Below are 22,549 nucleotides of genomic sequence, written 5' to 3'. Positions count from 1 at the left end.
GGCAACAGAGGCCGGCTCACGTTAATCGATTCTCTTCAGTCGTCGTTGGTCCCGTTCTTGCAGGATCTATTTCTGGTCTTAGCCATGCCAGACATTTGATGTTTTACCGGATTCATTGTGTATTCGCGACATGGTCGTACGGGAAAATCCACACTTCATCGCTACCTCGGAGATGCTGTGCCCCATCGCTCGGGCGCCGACTATAGCACCACTTTCAAACTCACTTATATCTTGATAACCTGTCATCGAAGCAGTAGTAACCAATCTAACAACTGGGCCTGACACTTGTTGTCTTACCATTCCATCTTCCGAGTGATCCTCTAACGGCAAAAGTATAGGCGTGCTCGTCAATGCTGTGGCATTAGTGAAAGACGTGCTAACATGTCTGGGATCAAAAGTCCCCCTATCTGTGCTGTGGTGGCTGTATGATCCGCCACTACTGTCCTTACAATAGGACGTTCTTGACGGACGTCTGTGGTGTGTGGACATCCAGAACCTCATCTACAGATGTGAGAGTATTCACGTGACCACTGATACCAGCATAATTGCACAACTGACTAAGAACGTTCAATTTGCGTGACAATTCCCCAGTAGCACCATCCCGCCATTAGAATGGCCACAATTTTGCCCCTTTCAAGCACGCTCAGTTGGCTATGGGAAATAAGAGTGCGTCTCCATGTTATGGTTGCTCGCTTGCTTCACACGTTTGCACCACACTGAGCCTTCTGGGTGTGAGTACTCCCTATTAAAGGATAGACACAGACGGCGACCTGGTAGCTGCGCCACTACCCTATCTGTTGGCAGACGACATTGAAACCATGATCTGTACATCTAATATCCCACAGGTGGCATATTCCGTCATCGGATCGAAATCGAGGTCATCTTTGCAGTTATGCAAATTTTTTCTCTGGCAGTGTGGTTTTCCATCTACCATCTACACTGGCTGAAGTAGCTAAAGTTTAATCATAACCACCACGTATTTTGTTACTGTACTTTATGCCATGACTATCTTACCGCACATGTAAGATCCTGAGGCAAATTCCTCCTAATGTCAGAAGTCGTAAAAAAATGGTAGTTCGATACGATGAAGTAATCGTTTTGCTATCGTATTTGTAATTTACTGATAGAAGATGAAGAAGAGATATTTATGTTTCTTTGCCTAAGAGAACGTGACAAGTATATTCAAGTATCCGACAGGAGTCCAGCAGCTAAGAGAAATCAAGCAGAAGCACAGAAGAGCGACACGGGTTTCCATCTCTGACGAGCCTTAGCCGAAAATTTCCAGATTCTCAGAATCCCTTATGTGTTCTAGTAAGCCATCCGGATCACGTCTGCAAAATTGCCCGAGGTGAGAAAGGGTCCCCACCGCTCAGCGGCTGACGGGATACATTCTGCCCACCCCGCGACAAATCCACCCACGAAATGAGATGGAGAGATGATCCTCCGTCTGCACGGAAAGAGGAGACCCCCCTCCCCTCACTCCTCGGGAAACAAGAGGTGCTGCAACCGCCGGACTCCAGAAGTCCCACCAAACGTACCAAGAGGCCCCCGAAAAAAGAGATGTGGGCAGATGTTCTCCTTACCGAACTTCTCCACATTCTATCGACACAGCTGCACCTATCATATACACCTAGAAAAAAATGGTTCAAGTGGCTCTAAGCACTATGGGACTTAACATATTAGGTCCTCAGTCCCCTAGAACTTAGAACTCCTTAAACCTAACTAACCTAAGGACATCACACACATCCATGCCCGAGGCAGGATTCGAACACGCGACCGTAGCAGTCCCACGGTTCCGGACTGCAGCGCCTAGAACCGCAAGACCACTGCGGTCGTCTATACACCTAGAATAGCGGGTCATTTTAACTTACAATATTTTCTATTTTGCAAATTCTATAGGTTCACATTTTCATTTAGGCGGGTAGATTTTAGTGTAAGAAAATAGTAAAGTTGCACTTTTGCCTGATAACACATCAATTCACGGGTTGGGAAAACAGAACCTACTTTAGGTGTCTCAAACATTCTGATCTGTTATGACGTTTGAGGGCCTTGGCAAATCAGCCCAGTTAATGGGCTCCACGTGGATTGCTTAGTGGTTGCATTGGTGGCATTTTTCTACGATGTTTTCATTGCATTTTACTGTATTCTATTGTTAGACTCCACGATTTCTCTCATTTTTGTCTGTAGTCTCGTATTTGGTATTGCAAACTTTTCTGTTAGCCATGATTTTTTCATTGTTGTTGTTTCAATCTCCCGAATTGGGGGCGGGCTCGCAGCGGATAAAAACCGCTCTTCAGCGAAGATTTACCCAAACTGTTTTTTAAAGATGGTTAAAACATATAAAAGGGTCAATGACAGACGTTTTTGTAAAAAATACGTAGTTACGATTTTTAGCCACCATACGTTGTACAAATTTTACGTTGCAGAAAGTTTGCTGAAATTTCACGCGGGCCATATAAATTAATGTATTAATCCATATGGATTTGTGAATTTAATGATTACTTATGGGTCATCAGTCAATGCTTTGTTACAGTGTCTTGAATGCCACCCGATGGGGATCGAACAGTATACCTACTTACCTGTGACTGTCGCCGTCAGTATGCACCTAAAGTTCATACGAGCGTTGGTATTTGATGACGTACATAGTACTGAGGTTTTAAAGTACATAGTATTTGCTACTAGCGCGTATTATTGTACGGCTGCCCCCGTCGGAGGTTCGAGTCCTCCCTTGGGCATGTGTGTGTGTTGTCCTTAGCATAAGTTAGTTTAAGTTAGATTAAGTAGTGTGTAAGCCTAGGGACCGATCACCTCAGCAGTTTAGTCGCATAGAACTTAACACAAATTTCCAAATATTTTGTATTACTGTACTTGTTAGCCGGAAAAGGTAATCAAAAGAAGAAATAGTAAAGTGTGGCCAAGACAGAAACATTTTGCGTTTTTACTGCATTATCTCACCATCAGGAACCAAATACTTATCAAAAATCTGCTGCTGTAAGCACCATGAGCGTCTATCCGACGCTCGTAGTATTCATGGTTCTCAATTCCTGACTTACGCTGGTACCTGATTATGACACTATATAGTTTTGAAATCGGTTGTATATGAATTTAACATAAAAATTATGCAATATAGCTCTATGATATAATTCTGAGGAATTCTCCACTCTTTTCGCCAATCTAAGATCGACTGCAAGCACTCGATGTATGTTTAATCGATTGCTCCGGACGGAGGCTCTATGTTCTTCAGTCTCAAATTTTCGAGTAACAGAAGTTGGTTCTGATGCAGCAAATCAGACACATTCCCCTACAACATAAAAATTCAAGAAATTTGTCCGCTATGGTACTCTACCATGCTATCTGCCCAATTGCGTTTAGCATGGTAGCGTCTATTACGTACGCGACCATCATTGCAGGGCATGTTGAAGTGGGACCGTCCGAAAACGCTCCATGTCTCACTCAGCACGCCAGTGACTGCGTTAAAGTGCCCATTTCGTCTGAGGCGTTGGTGGTTTCTGGCCAGTGAAAGCTCACGTACTGTCAGGCGTGCCACCTGTGCATCTCTCAGCAGACAGCGTCGGAAACGTCGACGTAGCCATTGCAGTGCTCAACGTCGAACCGACACTGTGGACGAAGCTGTTCAGGCGTTATGGCTATGCGAAGAAGGTGGCGGTCATCCTGCTTTGTTGTCACATTATGTGGTCCAGCACCCTCTCGTCGCTTTGTGCGACACTCTGTCACCCACTTGTTCCACACACGCGTCACTGTCGTATCAGAGTACCCTGTACGAGCTGCAGTGTCATTATATGACAAACCTAATTCCCTGGGGCTAATCATTCTATCCCGTTCGAACTCACGTGGCGATATTGCGCCCTTTGACGTAGACGAGGCATACTGGCACTTGCTGGCACGTTCTTAATCATTTGTTATGATTTCAGTGTTATACACATTCCCCGATTTTGCAGTAATTCAGACCATTCCTTCGGGTGATGCAGTTTTGAAAACAGTAGCATATAGTGGAAGAAGACAGAGTCGGCCGCGGTGGCCGTGCGGTTCTGGCGCTGCAGTCCGGAACCGCGGGGCTGGTACGGTCGCAGGTTCGAATCCTGCCTGGGGCATGGGTGTGTGTGCTGTCCTTAGATTAGTTAGGTTTAAGTAGTTCTAAGTTCTAGGGGACTTAAGACCTAAGATGTTGAGTCCCATAGTGCTCAGAGCCATTTGAACCATTTGAAGAAGACAGAGATTTCGAAAACATATAGTAAACTTCACACGATTTTCACGAGCAAAGTTGGACTCTGACCATAATTTATTAGTTATTAACTGCACGCTAAAACTGAATAAACTGCAGAAAGGTAAGAAATTAAGGATATGGTACTTGGATATGTTGTAAGAAACAGATATCATTGAGTATTTCCAAGGTTGAATTAGACAACTATTGACCGATAGAATGTAAAGGAATGCATTAGAAGACGAATGGCTAGCTGTGAGAGATGAAATGGTGGAGACAGCATAAGAAATTCCTTGCTGATAAATTACACTCAGTTTAACTGACGAATGGAGACAGTATGAAAATTCAGAAAACGAAGCAGGCAAAGAAAATACAGACTTCTAAACGTAAAGAGCAAAACGGCTAAGCAGGTATTGTCAGAGGAGAATGCAAGGCTGTAGAAGCGTTCGTGACTTGGGGACGACAGGTGCTGCCTGTAGGAAAATTAGAAAGACCTTTGGAAAAAAGAGGAGAAAGTCTGTGAATATAAAGAGCTCAGATGGCAAGCCAGTAAAAAGCAACGATAGGAAAGTTGAAAAGTGGAAGGAATATATAGAAGGGCTATTCAAGTGCGCTATCATTACAAGTGCGAGGGTAATACCAGTATTAAATGCAGAAGAGAGAGGAAATAGCGGACAGGCGGAAAGAATACTTCGAAGAACCCTATGAAAGGGGGGACTTTTGACGTGACAGATGAAAAATGGCAGTCTATATGGAAGAAATAGGGCATCCAGCTTTAGAGTCAGAGTTTAACAGAGCTATGGAGACTAGCGATCAAATAACGCAGAAGGAGTAGACATAATTCCAACGGAAATTCTAAAGTAGTTAGACGAAATGGCCACTGATCAAGCTGATGTGTAGAGACTGGAGACATACCATCAGACTTCTGCAGAAATATATGAAGGTAGTATACCATTTATGACCGAGCAGCTTCTCTAGAATGAAATGATAATTAAATCTCGTTAGCCTAGCTGCAACCAGGAGTTGATATACATCACTGGGGAAATGTTGAAAATGTGTGCCCCAATCGGGACTCGAACCCGGGATCTCCTGCTTACACGGCAGACACTCTATCCGTCTGAGCCACCCAGGGGAGAGGGGCAGTGCTCCTGCAGGGATTTATTCCTTGCACGCTCCCCGTGAGATCCACATTCCCAATATGTCCACACCCCTACATTCGTAGTGCGCCTAAGAGATGTTTGCCCATTACCCTCACTACTCGTGGCAGATTAATCTACCAAGTCCCGTACGAGTTGGGGCATAGCGTGTGCATTCGCAGAAGAAGGTCAATGGGCGGGTAGCCATATTTTAACTATATATGGAGGCAGTATCTGTTCCCGAAAGAACACATACCATTCATGACTGTGCAGCTTCTCTAGAATGAAATCATAATTAAATCCACACCCTAACTGCAAGCAGGTGTTGATATACATCATTGGGGCATGTTGAAAATGTGTGCCCCGACCGGGACTCGAAGTCGGGATCTCCTGCATTTATTCTAGAGAAGTGATGCTGGTAGGTGACGGTAGATAGAAAAGCTCAGCAGTTGTTCACATATTTTCAAAGAGCTTATGAGAGCATTAAATGACATCGTATCTATAAAATCTTAAAGAATTTCAAATCCCGATTAATCTCCCTGAAATGATTACAGTATATATGAGTGAACAGCAAGAACAGGAGAAGCACATTCACAATTTTTCCCAGTAAGAACTGGATTAATACAGGGAGATGCATTGTTTAATCTCATCGTGGAGAAAGTCGCAAGAGAGAAAGCGAAGTTAATGAGTGTAATGGGCTACAAACGAAAGGGGGCAGGTTTCAGATACTGACTTACGTTGACGACACAGCGTTAGCGAACAGTACCTTTGGGAGAGAAAAAAAAAGCGTCGTCATAGTTGCAAGTAAAGCAGTATTATTCGTCAATTAAAAACAACGCAAGTAGCCAGAACTAAATATGCACAATAACTCTTCACATGTACTGAGACAAGGTCAAGTCTGTTGATCAGTTCAGCTACCTGAGATGTTGGTACAAATGTTGCAATCAAATATCTATGGATGTAAACGAAAGAATTTCTGCTGGCTCCCGATGTCTATATACGCTCATAGACCGAGCGATGTGGCGCAGTGGTTAGCGCACTGGACTAGCATTCGAGAGGACGACGGTTCAAACCCGCACCCGATTATCCAGATTTAGGTTTTCCGTGATTTCCCTAATTTGTTACGGGCAAATGCTGGGCTAGTTCCTTTCAATGGACACGGCCGATTTCCTTCCCAGTTCTTGACACAACCCCAGATTATAGTCTGTCTCTAATGACCTCGATTTTGCTGGGCGTTTACTCAATCTTCCTTATATATCCTTATAGATATATTCAAGCCCTATCACATCCTGCGAAAGTGGAGATCTACAATGCCGTTATACGCCTCATTGTGCTCTATGGTTCAGAAAAATGGAAACTAAGTAGGAGGATACCCAAAAGATCCTAAAATTTGAAAGAAAAGTAAAGAGAAGAATCTGGAACTCGGTGAGAGACGGAGATACTTGGAGAGCAAGAAAGAACAATGAAATTTATGTGATCACCAACAAGTCCAAAGTTTTGCAACACAAAAGAGTAGGCGACTCCAATGGGTCACGTAATCCGTATGCTAAAGATCTGACTTCCTAAGCAAGCTTTCATTGTCCACATTACAACAAAAACACCCTTGGCTAGATTAAGAAACCAATGGGAAGGCGACGAACAGAAAGATACAGAAGCTCTGAATGTAATCAATTGGAAGGAATCATCTACAAACAGAATACAGTGAAAGCTATTAACGCAGCGCATGGTACACAGAGCTGGTGAACCGCTGGATAAATAAGTAGCAGATGACGGCCAGTTTGGCTTTCGGAAGAGCAAAGGCACCAGAGAAACAATTCTGAAGTTGCGATTCATAAAGGAGATAAGACATAAGTAAAATCAAGACACGTTCACTGGATTTGTCGATCGAGAAAAAAATCGTTCGACAATGTAGAATGCTGCATGTTGTTCGAAATTCTGAGATAGATAACTGTAAGCTATAGGGAAAAGAGGACAATACACAGTACGTACAAGAAGCAAGAGATTACCGAGAGGTAACAATCAGAACGGAAAATGAAAAATCCATGACACTGCTCGGATTAAAAAGGCTGTAAGACAGAGATTTAGCTTTTCGCTCCCTACGTTCATTCTATACATCGAAGCGACAATGATCGAAATAAAAGAAAAAATCAAGTGTGGGATTACAATGCAGAGTGAAATATCATCGACAAGATTCACTAATGGCATTGCTATACTCAGTGTCTAACATTTGACACAGCAGTCTTTTTATTTTTCTTGTTGTTCTTTGGTCTTAAATGGATATATTTTCATTGTTTTCTTGTCAATACCAATTAAATGTCATATTGTAAAATAACTTTCTAGTAAACTACTGAAAACAATTTTGTTCATGATGTAAGTAGACATGCTGGCAACATCAAGAACTTGTACAGTATCCAAAGATATTATATGAATTGTACTAGCATCTGTGGTACGCTAGAGGGCCAGTTAGGAGAGAGAGGTCGAACGCGAAGTGAGTGCGAGAGCGCGCGCAAATATGAATCTAGACGGTGCGGTGAAAAATGTGTAATGGATGTAAAGAGCTTGAAGTTCTATGGACAACAATACAAAATTTATTCAAGGAGCGATTTCAAGAGGACCATGAAAAGAAGAGTACCGTGCAGCCAAGGGTATAAAATTTGCTGATAGCTGGAAGAAGAGTCTTGGCCTAAATAATTTTTTGCCTCAAAACTACTATGTCGATCCAACATCAGCATCTCCTGAAATTAAGACTGCACGATTTCAGATCCTTCGAAATGTAGAAGATTCGCGAGCCTCGTAGAATCATTTCATCGAACTATATAGTGTGACTGCAAAACTTTAATCCTTATGGTGTGTTGAAGATTTTCGTGTCATTATTACCAACAGTAGTTTCCTTATCCTTTTCCTACTCCTACAACAATAGAGTGTCAAATTATTGAAAAATAAAGACATCATTGTATAAAATTCCTGAATGTGTCAAAAACCGTAAATTTAATTTTGTCCTTTTCCAACTAGAAGTCCAATTTTACTACATTATTCAACTGACCTCCGGCGTGTGTAATGACCTTTGTTGCCCTCGTACGTATCATTAACTGTTCCGCAAGTTCAATGTTTTATAAACATTACCATATCACACGCTGGAATTAATAAATCAGTTTTGGTTTTGTATGTTTCTAAAGTGTTTGGTGTTATGGATACTTAACCATGAAAAATCTTATAATTACTTGCAAATTCAACTGACCTCCAGATTTTTCGCCCTCGTACGTATCATTAACTTTTACATTAGTTCAATTTCAATCCAACATAGTCAGTTTCATAACTGATCTGCTGAAACGAACTGCCGGCCGTGTATTTCATTTAATAATTATAATTTTACTAAATTTCCGTTTGATCATTAACAAAAAATTTCGAGGAATTAATCAAAATTAATCAACATTATTACAATTTCGTTTCTGATCGTTATTAATGCAATACATTTCTTTAATATTATGACAATCCGTAGTACGCTTACCTGCAGTCTGTAGGTTCATAGTCTTCAAAATAGTCGATTTACCCGAAAAATAGGTACGTTTGTGTCACGGTCGATTGCTAACATACCGCGTGTGTAGGCATGTTACAAGGAATAATGAAGAAGAGTTTCACGACATGTTCAATGTAATGAACAGTTTCATGAGTAAAGAATATGGATTGATAATAAATTGAAGAAATACGAAAGTATTGAGAGGTAGCAGAAACGAGAATAACGATGATTTTTATATCAAAATTGATGACAACGAAGTGCACAAAATTAAGGAGTTGTGCTATCTTGAAAGCAAAATAATACATGACAGACGAAAGAAAGAGATTATAAAAAACAGACTAGCACAGGGAAAGAGGACGTTCATAGGCGAAATAAATCTCTTAATATCAAACAAGGACCTTAATTTGAGGAAGAAGTTTTTGAGAATGTACGTCTTAAGCAAAGCATTGTATGGTAGTGGATGCTAGACTGTGGGAATTCGGAAAAAGAGGAGAATCGAAGCATTTGCGATATGGTATTGTAGAAGAACGCTGAAAATTAGGTGGACTGATAGGGAACGAGGATGTTCCCCATAGAATCGGCGAAGAAAGGAACAAATGGTAAACCCTGACAAGGAGAAGGGGCAGGACAGAAGGACATGTATGACAGATCACGGCATACGAGGTGTGTTAGAAAAGCAATGAGATGGATTTTTTATGTGGTAATTTTTAATTTTTTTCAAACAACGACTTTGTCCCCTTCAAAGTAGTTCCCTTTGACAGCTATGTATCAGCAGAATTGTTGTTCCAAGTAATGGCAGTAGCACTGAAAGGCTTCAACTGGTAGGGCCTTTAACACGTCGATCACATTCTTTTGAATGTTCTTTAGAGAGCCACAATGACGTCATGTTAAGACATTTTTCAATTTCGGGAAACGAAAAGGCACAAGGCTCAGATCAGGTGATTAGGTGGCCTGTGGAACAACAGGAATGCCAATTGAGGTCAAAAACTGCGCGATGGAAGAGGCTGTGTGACGTAGGGCGTTGTCGTGATGCAGCGTCTTCTTGTCTCCATGTCCGGTCTCGCTCGAGCCAACCCTTCTCTGAGCCTTTCATATTTTTAAAACACTTGGTTGACAGTTTGTCCTGGAGGGACAATCTCAAAACAGCACAAACACTTTCGACGTTTTCGTCGGTTTTTTTTTAAGTTGAAGATCTCCCAAAGCGAGTTTCATCTTCAACGCGTTCCAGGCCTTCCAAAAATGATCTGAGCCAGCGACAAACTTGTGCTCTTGACAAGGAATGTTCCCCATAGGCCTGTTTCAATTTTTCGATGGCCACACTCGAGGATTTCCCCCGTTTAACACAAAACGTGATGACATAACGTTGCTCTAAATTCCTCTGTTCCATTTTCGTAACACACAACAAAAACAAACACAACTTCACTGGCCACTGATGACACCTTCGAAAATCACGTGACGGCAGTACGGATCTGAAGCTCGAAATGAGCATCTGGAAGTGATGAACTCACCGTTCTTCACAAGTAGAACAACACAGAGTTGCTGGATCTCTAGCAGTGTTGCCAGTATCACTACTTTTCTCACACACCTTGTAACTTCCATGATTATTAGAGGGTGCCGTGGAGGGTAAAAAGTGCAGAATAAGATAGAAATTGGAATATATCCAACTTATAATTGAGAATGTAGGGTGCAGCAGCTACTCTGAGCGTAAGGGCTGGTACACTTGAGGAATTCGTGGTGAGATGAATCAAATCAGTCAGAAGACTAATGACTAGAGAGAAGTACAAGGAAATTAAACATGAAGACAAATCATCGAAAGAGAAAGAGAAGGAAATGAAAAAGTGGTAGTAGACATGATACAGTGAGAAGAATTTGACGAAGCACAGAAAGATCGAAGTAGAAACAAGGCTCCTGGAGTAGAACAAATTTCCTGAGAACAAGTGATATCCTTGGCATATCCACCCTTGACAAAACTATTCCATCTGGTGGGCATGATATATGATACGTGCGAAATACCCTCATACTTGAAGAGGATTATAATAATTACAATTCCAAAGAAAGCAGGTTCTGACACAGGTGTGAATGTTAGAAACAATCATTTTATAAATAAGACATGCTTACAAAATACTTTCACCAAGAACACAAGCATGGAAAGCTTGAAGAAGTCAATCTTGAGGAAGATGAGTTACATTAGAGGATAAGTGTAGGAACATGTGGGGCAATAATAGCCCAACGACGTATCTCAGAAGATAGTTCAAGAAGGGTAAATGTCTCTTTACAGCATTTTTAGATTTATAAAAAGCTTTAGACAATGATGATTAAAACTGACTTTTCGAAATTCTGAAGATAGCAAGCTAAAATAAAGGGACGTAAGGATGTTCGCAACTTCGTACAGAAGTCAGTCGATGGATAAGACAGGGAAGCATTAGTCGGGAAGGGATTGAGACAGAGTTGTAGCCTATCACCGACGGATTTAATTTGTACATTGAACAACCTGTAAAGGAAACCAGGGAGAACTTTTAATACCGAAATATGGTCCAGGGAGAAAGAATTTAAACTTTGAGGTGTGCTGATGACATTGCAGTTCTGTCAAAGACAGCAAATGACTTCGAAGAGCAGTTGAGTTTAAGTGATTGTGCTAAAAATATGTTATAAAATAATCATCGGCAAAAGTAAAGCAAATGTAATGGAATGTACTTCAAGAACTTCAAACTATGCTGTGGGAATCAGGTTAGCATAGTAGATGAGTTTTGGTATTTGGGCAACAAAATACCTCACAATGGCTGAAGTACTGAAGATACAAAATGCAAAATTGGTATAGCAAGATACGTATTTCTGAATAAGATGATTTGTTAACATATAAGTTTAATTATTAGGAAATTTTTATTAAGATGTTTTGGCGGAGCGTAGCATTATACTGAAGTGAAAACCGAAGGATATGCAATTCAGACAATAAAATAGTAAAAGATAAAAATTGAATAACAGATGAAAGGTACTGAATCGAACTGTGGAAGAAAGAAATTTATGGGACAACCTGACTAAAGGAATTCATGTGTTGACAGGACAGCCTCTGAAACTTCAAGGAATCGTCAATTCGACAATGGGGGAATGTGTGGGATGTTAAATTTGTAGAGGAAGACAATGGGATGAATAAGGTTAGCAGGTTAAAATGGATGTGGGTTGCAGAATTTGGAGTAAAGTTCCTTCTGTAGTGATAAGGTTAAGTTACCATAAAAGCAGGAATATCTCAAAATTCAAAACTACGCTTGAAAGCATGCAGTAGTGTCGAAGAAATTTCAAGGTAATTGAAGGTTATCTGCTTTTCTGGCAAATCTTGAGGTCCCTCTACATATCATCAGTGAATGTGATCTAGATGGTAATGATGGCTTCCTCTAGATCAGAAAAATTCTGTCGGCAAAATAACGCGCAACTGAATCTACGAGGCAAGCCAATACGAAGGAGGTATCTGAATACTGTAATTTTTATCGTTTGCATGGGATGCTAAATAATGCGCAAATAAGCGATTTTTATGTGCGCATGTGATGTAAATAATCTGTCATAAAATCGCGTTGAAGTACGGGAGTTTGTAGACTGGCGATTCGCAAATGCAGGTCAACAAATAGTTTGCCAGAGAATTTTTATAGTTAGTATTTTATGTGCGCCGTAACTGCGTAACAAAATTCAACTTGACAGCTACGTCAATAGTTCGAATGTAATTTGTATAACACGTTTAATAATTACCGCCTCTATGAAACAGACAATTCGCATTTATAAAAGCGCAAGTTATGCATCAACACATTGCAGCGTTGTCCAAAATCACGTATTTTGCAGCTGTACATCCAGACGAAGCGCCTGTAACATATGCTGCCCGCCACACACGCAGCGCCTAAGTGTTGCGCCAGTTGCAGGCGTCGTCACATTTGGGCTTTTGTTTTGTGTATCACGGTGTTCTGCTTTGAATGGCCCTAATAAACGCGAGCATACGTGTTCATGGAACACACTCCAGACTGCTTGTCGGAGTGTTTCTGTAGTTGTAAGCATAAAGCCATTTTACGGTGACAGAAAGGAGCCACAGCAGAGACGGTAGCTTCTGTCGTGACACTAAGTGAATAACTCGTTTGGGTTAAAAAAGTAGTGGTGATCAAACAGGCGTATTTACTCGTATAGCGTCAATCGTTAGCATACTTGTTTCGAAGGGTGTCGTACCCTTTTCCTAAACTCTGACAGTCGTAAAATTTACGTTAATAGTCGCTTCACTTGAACAAAAAGGATGATTTTATGCAGTGTGTTGTTGGACGTCAGCAGAAAAAGATGAATGAAATCTTATACTAGTGAACAAGTTAAAATTTTCGTTGCACAGTGAGGACACTGATCTGTAGATATTAGTTGGATACATAATACAGTTGTAATTAGTTGTTTGCATCGTGTCACAGTTTTTTCGCCTCGATAACAGTTTTACTTTGTTAAATGCCTAAATTTATATCGTTCACGTCTAATAGTCACCTCAGATTGGATAAAACTGTTTGTCTTCCTGAAAGTACTAATAAAGAGCCGTTCTTCATTGCCATTATACTTATTATACTTCGTTTAACTTCTCCAGACCTACTTGTTACAAGAGCATCAGTTGGTCTTGTTCACTTGTGAGAGCTATTGTAAAAATAATATCTGTATGATCCTGGGACATACGCATCTATTCAAACAGTAAACACAGAAAGAATATAGAAAGGCATGGTGGTGAAATATAAAGGACAAAACATTATTGACTGTTTGAATAAAAGAATCTTTGTACAATAATGGTGGATAATATTATAATTTTGATCTTCCACTAACAACAACAGAAACTTTATTGAACGTGTTAACATTAAAGTAGGTGTTACATATGTAAGAAAGTCAAATGCGAGTATTCACTTGAACTGGCAAAAATACAGGACCTTTACCGGAGAAAAAGCTGAATTTCTTTTGTATATACATTATTTGTGTCGATATATATCATAATCATCTCAAAAACTGTACTTTTTCTTATATCACGAATCTTCTGCGAGTCTATAAAAGTTAGCCCAGAACACTTGGTACCATACGTGCTGCACAGCATCAGCCCTTATAGAGCTGTTTCTGAACAGTTCTCACTGTTGTTGTCAATTTAACACATTGTTTGCGTTGCTAGAAATTGGTGGTTTCAAAGGGTGGAGTGGTTAAGACACTGTAAACTGGGAACCACATCGTACAGGTCGCCGTGTATCCATCCAAAGTCTGGGTTCTCCATTGCTTCCCTAAAAACCTGCTACAAATTCCGGAAGTAGAGCTGAACTCCATCAGGACCACGGTTCAGTAGTTTTGGTACGCTGCCTAAATGGCGTAGTAAGTGGTAGGGTTACGGGTAGTACTGCTGGCATTGGCAGGGAAAGATATACACATAAATGTGTAAGAGAAAAACTGGTAGTTGACTTGCGTCTGTTTGGTTGTTTGTATTGCACATACGAGGAGCCGCACATCATTCTAGACATATGTCGTCGCGTTGTACCAGCTTCCCATAACCTCGTCATAGAAGGAAGCTGCCTGTGCTTTGCGATAGTTCTCTATGCTGGTCTGTAGCTCTTTGTCTGTGCCAAAGGATAGTTTTCATAGCCAGCGGTTCACTGAGCACAGATGAAACTCAGAGGAGCTAATTACGTGCTGCTTTGTGCGTGTTGAAACACTTCCCATTGAAGACGCTACAGAAGCATCTTCATTGCCCCTGCAAAGTGCACCCTAGAACTGTCATGAAGAAAGAACCGCATGACAGCAATGCTATGTGGGCCGGATGGAATCAGGTGAAATCTCTCACCAAGAAATATACACTATTAAGTTTGGGGTTCCACAGAGCGTCAGTTTTAGTTAACAAAGGTGCCCCTTCTGGCAACAGCAATGGTTCTAAGGCAGCTGGGCGCTGAGTCGAACTTGGCTAGCAGAAACTAGTAAGTCACTATTCACCTAGATATCTTTACGTACTCACAGTGCGCTCAGAACTCAAGTCTGAGCAACACTTCATCGGATTTTCACTGTGCTTTTCATTTCGCGCTCGATTGCACCTTAATTTACAAACAGCCCTCGTAGTAAGACACTGATCGCATACGTAAAGAATGCGATCGTTATGAGGTAACGCCCGAAAGCTGTGCAACATTCCTAATATACAGGTAACTCGGGTATGACCCTAACTAACCAAAGATACTAGGAAAACTACGTAGTCTACGGTTATTTGTGATGATCTACAATAACATACGGTAGTTTTACAGCTCTAACCGGGAGGGTTTCTGTGAGAAGCTCATGAACGACATCTTTCTTTATCCTCGTGTAATCTAAATTTCCGTATCATCCTTGTCGTCGACGGGAAGTTAGGCCATCTTTTACTCTTTCTTTTTTTGTGATTAGTTTCCATGACTCGTTCTTTTTAAAAAGAGTTAACTTAGTAAACGTATGTATCTGGATTTCTTACATTTTAAGGGGATGTTAAAACGTGATACTTTTGAGAGCTATTTGCACCGAATAATTGAGGCAGATGAATATAAATACACTGCCCCCTTGGAAGAATAGCAAATAATGAAATTTTAGTTTTTGTGCGTGCATAGTATGGTAGGAAATATACACTATTAAGTTTGGGGTTCCACAGAGCGTCAGTTTTAGTTAACAAAGGTGCCCCTTCTGGCAACAGCAATGGTTCTAAGGCAGCTGGGCGCTGAGTCGAACTTGGCTAGCAGAAACTAGTAAGTCAATACATGCTGCTTCAGCTCTTCGGCAGAGTACATCAATCTTAGTGGCTGGTGAGAGGTGGCACTCCACTCTCTCGGCAAGCTGAGACCAGATGTTTCCAGCGGATGCAAGATCTAGAAAATCTGCAAGCTAGAGGAGTGGTCGATCATGGTCTGCATCGAGATAGGTGAGGATAGCACGGTCAACATGCGATCTTGCGTTATCTTGTTGAAAGATAACATCACAAAGACGTTAAAGACAGGGCACAGCCAACTGGCTTAGCCCTCAGATTTGTAACACCTACAGATCAGATTACTGGCTATGTAAACCAGAGGCGACCGTGTTATGCACCCAGTGGCACCACATACCATCACAGAAAGTGCTGGGCCCATGTAACGTTTATAAACGCCATCTGGCAACGTTCATTCCCCTTGTAGCCTCCACATAAGCGTACTTCCATTCAGATACTGTGCGCAGAACCAGGATGCATCTCAACGTACGAAATGGTGCCATTCCTGTGCCCTGTAGTGTTGTAGGTTGCATCACTACTGACCCACCAGTATTTGCTGTAACACCACGTGAATCCGCAACAGTGATCGCCGTACAGACAGTCCGCGTTGCTTCACACATCGTCCCACTGTCCGTGTGGATATTTCTTGCAAACAACGCCGTTTGTTGACTCAAGGTACGTGACTAGGCTGCACGACGCTGTACTACTGAGTGAACAATGTATGTCCTCTCATGCGCTAATGAAGTGGGACTTCTGAACTCCTGCATGGCTTTAAGTATGGGTCCGCCTTAAGTGGCTCTGAGCACTACGGGACTTAACGTCTGAGGTCATCAGTCCCCTAGAACTTAAAACTACTTAAACTTAACTAACCTAAGGACATCACACACATCCATGCCCGAGACAGGATTCGAACCTGCGACCGTAGTGGAATGAAGCGCCTAGAACCGCTCGGCCACACCGGCGGGCTGGTACGCCTTAAATCATCGATTTCGGATTCACGTGGCAGTTGCGGGATCTCGACCAACGAGAGCAGTATAACTGCAGAACGATACACCGCAGTAACTATCGCTCATGGTCCTGCCGCTGTCCAGTTCCTACACGAGGTGGTAGATGTGTCTCCTTCTTTGACGAGCCATAACAAGACTTCTCACAAACAAACAACATGTAAATGCGATTTGCGTTTGATGAGAGAGAGAGAGAGAGAGAGAGAGAGAGAGAGAGAGAGAGAGAGAGAGAGAGAGAGAGAAAGAGAAAGAGAAAGAGAAAGAGAAATTACGCAGCGGGTTCTCAATCGCATTTGCATGTCGTTTGCTTGTAGGAAACCGTGTTACGGCACGTCAAAGAAGGAGAAACATCAACCACCTCGGTCGGAATTGGACAGCGGCAGGACCACCACCTATAATTACTGTGGTATAATATTCAGTAACATTGCTGCTCCCGTTTGTCGAGATCCCACGACTGTTACGTAAAGCCGAAATCGATTATTTAAAGCGAATCCATACTCAACGCCATGCAGACTCTCTTCAGTCCCATGTGATTAACGCCTGAGAGGACTTACATTGTTCACTCATCGGTACATTGTAATGCAGTGTCGTCACATACGTTTTATGAGTCAGGAAATGGAGTTGCTTGCAAGAAATATGTTACGCTGGTGCATAAGTTAGTAGCGTCTTTGTTTTTAATGTTGCTATTCCGCTTGCTATGAATTTATTGATCGTTTGCCGGCCCGCCGTTGTTCTAGGCGCTTCAGTCTGGAACCGCGCGATCGCTCCGGTGGCAGGTTCGAATCATGCCTCGTGCATGGATGTGTATGATGCTTTTAGGTTAGTAGGTTTAAGTAGTTCTAAGTTCTAGGGGACTGATGGCCTCAGATGTTAAGTCCCACAGTGCTCAGAGCCATTTGAACCATCGTTTGTCATCTTTTATTTGTAGTTAATTGTTGCTAGAATATTTTCAGTCTGCAGCGGAGTGTGCCCTGATATGAATCTTCCTGGCAGATTAAAACTGTGTACCAGACCGAGACTCGAACTCGGGACCGTGAAAGGCAAAGGCCTCAAGTTCGAGTCTCGGTCCGGCACTCAGTTTTAATCTGTCAGGAAGATTGAAACTTTCCTGACAAATGAAAAATGTGTGCCGGATCGAGACGCTAACTCGGGACCTTTGCCTTTCGCTTGCAAATGCTCTAACAACTGAGCTACCGAAGCACGACTCAGGACCCGTCCTCACAGCTTTACTTGCGTCAGTATCTCGTCTCCCAATTTCCAAACTTCACAGAAGCTCTTCTGCGAAACGTGCTGAACCAGCACTCCTGTAAGAAAGGATATTGCGGAGACATGGCTTAGCCACAGCCTGGGGGATGTTTCCAGAATGAAATTTGCAACCTGCAGCGGAGTGTGTGCTGTTATGAAACTGTGAGGACGGAGGGTAAGTCGTGCTTGGATAGCTCAGTTGGCAGAGCATTTGCCCGCGAAAGGCAAGGTCCCGAGTTCGAGTCTCCGTCCGGAACACAGTTTTAATATGCCAGGACAGTTTCATAACAGCGAACACTTCCCTGCAAAGTGAAAATTTGATTCTGCTAGGAAGATTCATTGTTGCTATTTGAGTTTACCTATTCCTATTTTGTCATTTGGATATAGTGAGAGAAGCTGTGGACGCTAGAAATGGAGTGTCAAGCGGAGAAATCGGAACATTTCCGACATATTCTACTGTTTGAATTCAGTAGAGGGGTAACAGCAGCAGAGACAGTCAGCAACACTTGCGCCATGTATGGGGATAATGTCACTGTACAGAGAACGTGAATGAAATATTATTCTCATTTTAAGGGTTATCGTTTTGACATTTGTGACTCTTCACGTCCGATAGGACGCTGGGGGGTTTGATCAAGATCGTTTAAGCGCGTTAATCGACAGTGAACCATGCCATTGGCAAAAGTGATGAGCTGTCGTCATTACACCATCGTGCGGCATTTTCACGGAATTGGGAAGGTTCAAAAATCGAGTGTATGGTACAGCATGCTCTAAGCTAAAATGACACAAAACAACGGGTCGCCATATGTGTATCTCCACTTGCTCGTCAACTGGCTCGTGAACAACACCGGCCACTTCTGTAGTGTATCGGTATTGGTGACGAGGAGTGGAGTCTTCATGCCAACGTTGTTGTTGTTGTTGTTGTGGTCTTCAGTCCTGAGACTGATTTGATGCAGCTCTCCATGCTACTCTATCCTGTGCAAGCTTCTTTATCTTCCAGTACCTACTGCAACCTACATCCTTCCGAATCTGTTTAGTGTATTCATCTCTTGTTATTCCTCTACGATTTTTACCCTCCACGCTGTCCTCCAATACTAAATTGGTGATCCCTTGATGCCTCAGAACATGTCCTACCAACCGATCCCTTCTTCTAGTCAAGTTGTGCCACATACTTCTCTTCTCCCAAATCCTATTCAATACCTTCTCATTAGTTATGTGATCTACCCATCTAATCTTCAGCATTCTTCTGTAGCACCACATTTCGAAAGCTTGTATTCTCTTCTTGTCCGAACTATTTATCGTCCATGTTTCACTTCCATACGTGGCCACACTCCATACAAATCCTCTCAGAAACGATTTCCTGACACTTAAATCTATACTCGATATTAACAAATTTCTCTTCCTCAGAAACGCTTTCCTTGCCATTGCCAGTCTACATTTTATATCCTCTCTACTTCGACCATCATCAGTTATTTTGCTCCCCAAATAGCAAAACTCCTTTACTACTTGAAGTGTCTCATTTCCAAATCTAACACCCTCAGCGACACTCAACTTATTTCGACTACATTCCATTATCCTCGTTTTGCTTTTGCTGATGTTCATCTCGTACCCTCATTTCAAGACACTGTCCATTCTGTTCAACTGCTCTTCCAGGTCCTTTGCTGTCTCTGAGAGAATTACAATGTCATCGGCGAACGTCAAAGGTTTTATTTCTTCTCCCTGGATTTTAATCCCTACTCCGAATTTTTCTTTTATTTTCTTTACTGCTTGCTAAATACAGGTTGTTACAAAAACGTACGGCCAAACTTTCAGGAAACATTCCTCACACACAAAGAAAGAAAGTATGTTATGTTGACATGTGTCTGGAAACGCTTACTTTCCATGTTAGAGCTCATTTTATTAATCACGGAATGGAAACATACAGCAACAGAACGTACCAGCGTGACTTCAAACACTTTGTTACAAGGAATGTTCAAAATGTCCTCCGTTAGCGAGGATACATGCATCCACCCTACGTCTCATGGAATTCCTGATGTGCTGATGCAGCCTTGGAGAATGGCGCATTGTCTCACAGCCGTCCACAATACGAGCACGAAGAGTCTCTACATTTGGTACCGGGGATGCGTAGACAAGAGCTTTCAAATGCCCCCATAAATGAAAGTCAAAGGGGTTGAGGTCAGGAGAGCGTGGAGGCCATGGAATTGGTCCGCCTCTACCAATCCATCGGTCACCGAATCTGTTGTTGAGAAGCGTACGAACACTTCGACTGAAATGTGCAGGAGCTCCATCGTGCATGAACCACATGTTGTGTCGCACTTGTAAAGGCACATGTTCTAGCAGCACAGGTAGAGTATCCCGTATAAAATCATGATAACGTGCTCCATTGAGCGTATGTGGAAGAACAAAGTAAAATGAGCTGTAACGTGGAAATTAAGCGTTTCCAGACACATGTCCACATAACATATTTTGTTTATTTGTGTGTGAGGAATGTTTCCTGAAAGTTTGGCCGTAACTTTTTTTAACACCCTGTATACAGATTGAATAACATCGGGGAGAGGCTACAACCCTGTCTCACTCCCTTCCCAACCACTGCTTCCCTTTCATTTCCTTCGACTCTCATAACTGCCATCTGGTTCCTGCACAAATTGTAAATAACCTTTCGCCCCCTTTATTTTATCCCTGCCACCTTCAGAATTTGAAAGAGAGTATTCCAGTCAACAATGTCAAAATCTTTCTGTAAGTCTACAAATGCTAGAAACGTAGGTTTGCCTTTTCTTAATCTTTAATCTAAGATAAGTCGTAAAGTCAGTATTGCTTCACGTGTTCCAACATTTCTACGAAATCCAAACTGATCTCCCCCGAGGTCGGCTTCTACCAGTTTTTGCATTCGTCTGTAAAGAATTCGTGTTAGTATTTTGCAGCCGTTACTTATGAAACTGATAGTTCGGTAATTTTCACATCTGTCAACACCTGCTTTCTTTGGGATTGGAATTATTATATTCTTCTTGAAGTCTGAGGGTGTTTCACCTGTCTCATACATCTTGCTCACCAGATGGTAGAGTTTTGTTAGGCCTGGGTCTCCCAAGGCTGTCAGTGGTTCTAATGGAATGTTGTCTAGTCCCGGGACCGTGTTCGACTCAGGTCTTTCAGTGCTCTGTCAAACTCTTCATGCAGTATCATATCTCCGCTTTCATCTTCGTCTACATCCTCTTCCATTTCCATAATATTGTCTTCAATTACATTGCCCTTGTACAGACCCTCTATATACTCCTTCCAGCTTTCTTTGCTAACGTAAGGGAAAGAAAAGAATGCTTGAGGTCAGAGTAGTAATTCCCCGTACAAATGCCTGCACACACCCACGAAAGATTATTTGAATCTAGTGGAACAGCGACAGTGTGGTGTCCTATCAATTGCTTCCCCCAAATGTAAGCATCATTTCTGTCATTTATTATCAACAACTGAGACGTCTTGCAGACGCAATCAAAGAACAACGACCAGGGAGACTGGAAGACAGCGAGGCGTGATGCTTCTCCGTGACAACGCCCGCCCGCATTCTGCAAGACTGAGTAAATCACTGTACAGGAGTTGGGTTGGGAAGTCATTCCACATCCACCTTATTCACTTGATCTTGCGCCCTCGGATTTTCACATTTTTCCGCTATGTCGAACAGCCTTCAAGGAACTTTCGCCGCGCTGGGTAGCCGCGTGCTCCTGGGCTCCTTGCTACGGTTCGCGCGGCTCCCTCCGCCGAAGGTTCGAGTCCTCCGTCGGGCATGGGCGTGTATTTTGTCCTTAGCGTAAGTTAGTTTAAGTTACATTAAGTAATGTGTAAGCCTAGGGACTGATGACCTCAGCAGTTCGGTCTCATAGGAAATTTTCAAATTTTCTACGGAACTTCCTTTTCGGATGAAAAATCACTCCGAACAAGGCTCAACGAATTCTTCGCCTCAAAACTATGCGATTTATACAGTCGCAAAATCGGAAAGTTACCCTAGCGTTGGCAGACTGTTGAGGATAGTGAAGGAGAATATATTATTGATGGCTAAAGTCTCTGTTACGTGTATCTGTTGTGTTTATTAAACTTATAGAAAAACACTACGAACTTTTGTACACTAATTTAACAAAATGCAAACGGAATTACTCCTGACAACATTGAGCAGTAGTGCTGAAATGCCAGTTATTTCAAAATAATGCAGTCCACTCAATGAAACTTCAGTATTTACTGCATCATTCTGAATGTTTGATGCTGGATTTTAAAACATATTTAATAGAAATCTGAATTAAAAAAAAAGTTTTTCAGCAGGTAAGAATGCAGACTTTATCTATACCATGCACAAAGAAAAACCACTGAAACTACTGGCTGCCATGCATTACCAACCAAATGAAAAAAAATTCTTAGACTAGACTGCTGTACAACAGCTATATATTCTACTTGTATAGTGGTCAGGTTATACTTACAGCGTAGTCCAGCTGCGGAAGGCATGAAAGAGAAGAAAAGAGAAATTGTAATTAGTACTGGTGTGCAGAGAAGCGGAACAAATAATACAAGTGCATTCAGCATTGACAATACAAAACACAGACTAGGCATTCGCGCGCTCTGGCTGCTAATACCAGTGATTACGTGTCTTTCACACATGGCTGTGAACAATGGCTCTATCGGTCTCTGAAAACCCGTTCAGCCCGTCCACACACACAC

General features: G+C 42.0%; 1 protein-coding gene across 1 annotated transcript in view; it reads right to left on the bottom strand.

The window, feature by feature from the left end:
• The window catches only part of LOC126273385 (neural-cadherin-like), an 872,522-nt gene extending 850,186 nt beyond the window's left edge, over positions 1–22,336 (bottom strand). The window contains exon 1 of the mRNA XM_049976938.1: positions 22,312–22,336. Within this exon, the coding sequence (XP_049832895.1) occupies positions 22,312–22,336 (25 nt within the window). The remainder of the gene's footprint in view (positions 1–22,311) is intronic.
• Between the last annotated feature and the right edge of the window lie 213 nt (positions 22,337–22,549).

This window comes from Schistocerca gregaria, chromosome 5 (assembly GCF_023897955.1).
Source record: "Schistocerca gregaria isolate iqSchGreg1 chromosome 5, iqSchGreg1.2, whole genome shotgun sequence".
In the NCBI taxonomy this organism is placed as follows: domain Eukaryota; kingdom Metazoa; phylum Arthropoda; class Insecta; order Orthoptera; family Acrididae; genus Schistocerca; species Schistocerca gregaria.
The sequence above is the reverse complement of the archived record's forward strand: the minus strand, read 5'-3'. Positions and strand labels throughout refer to the sequence as shown.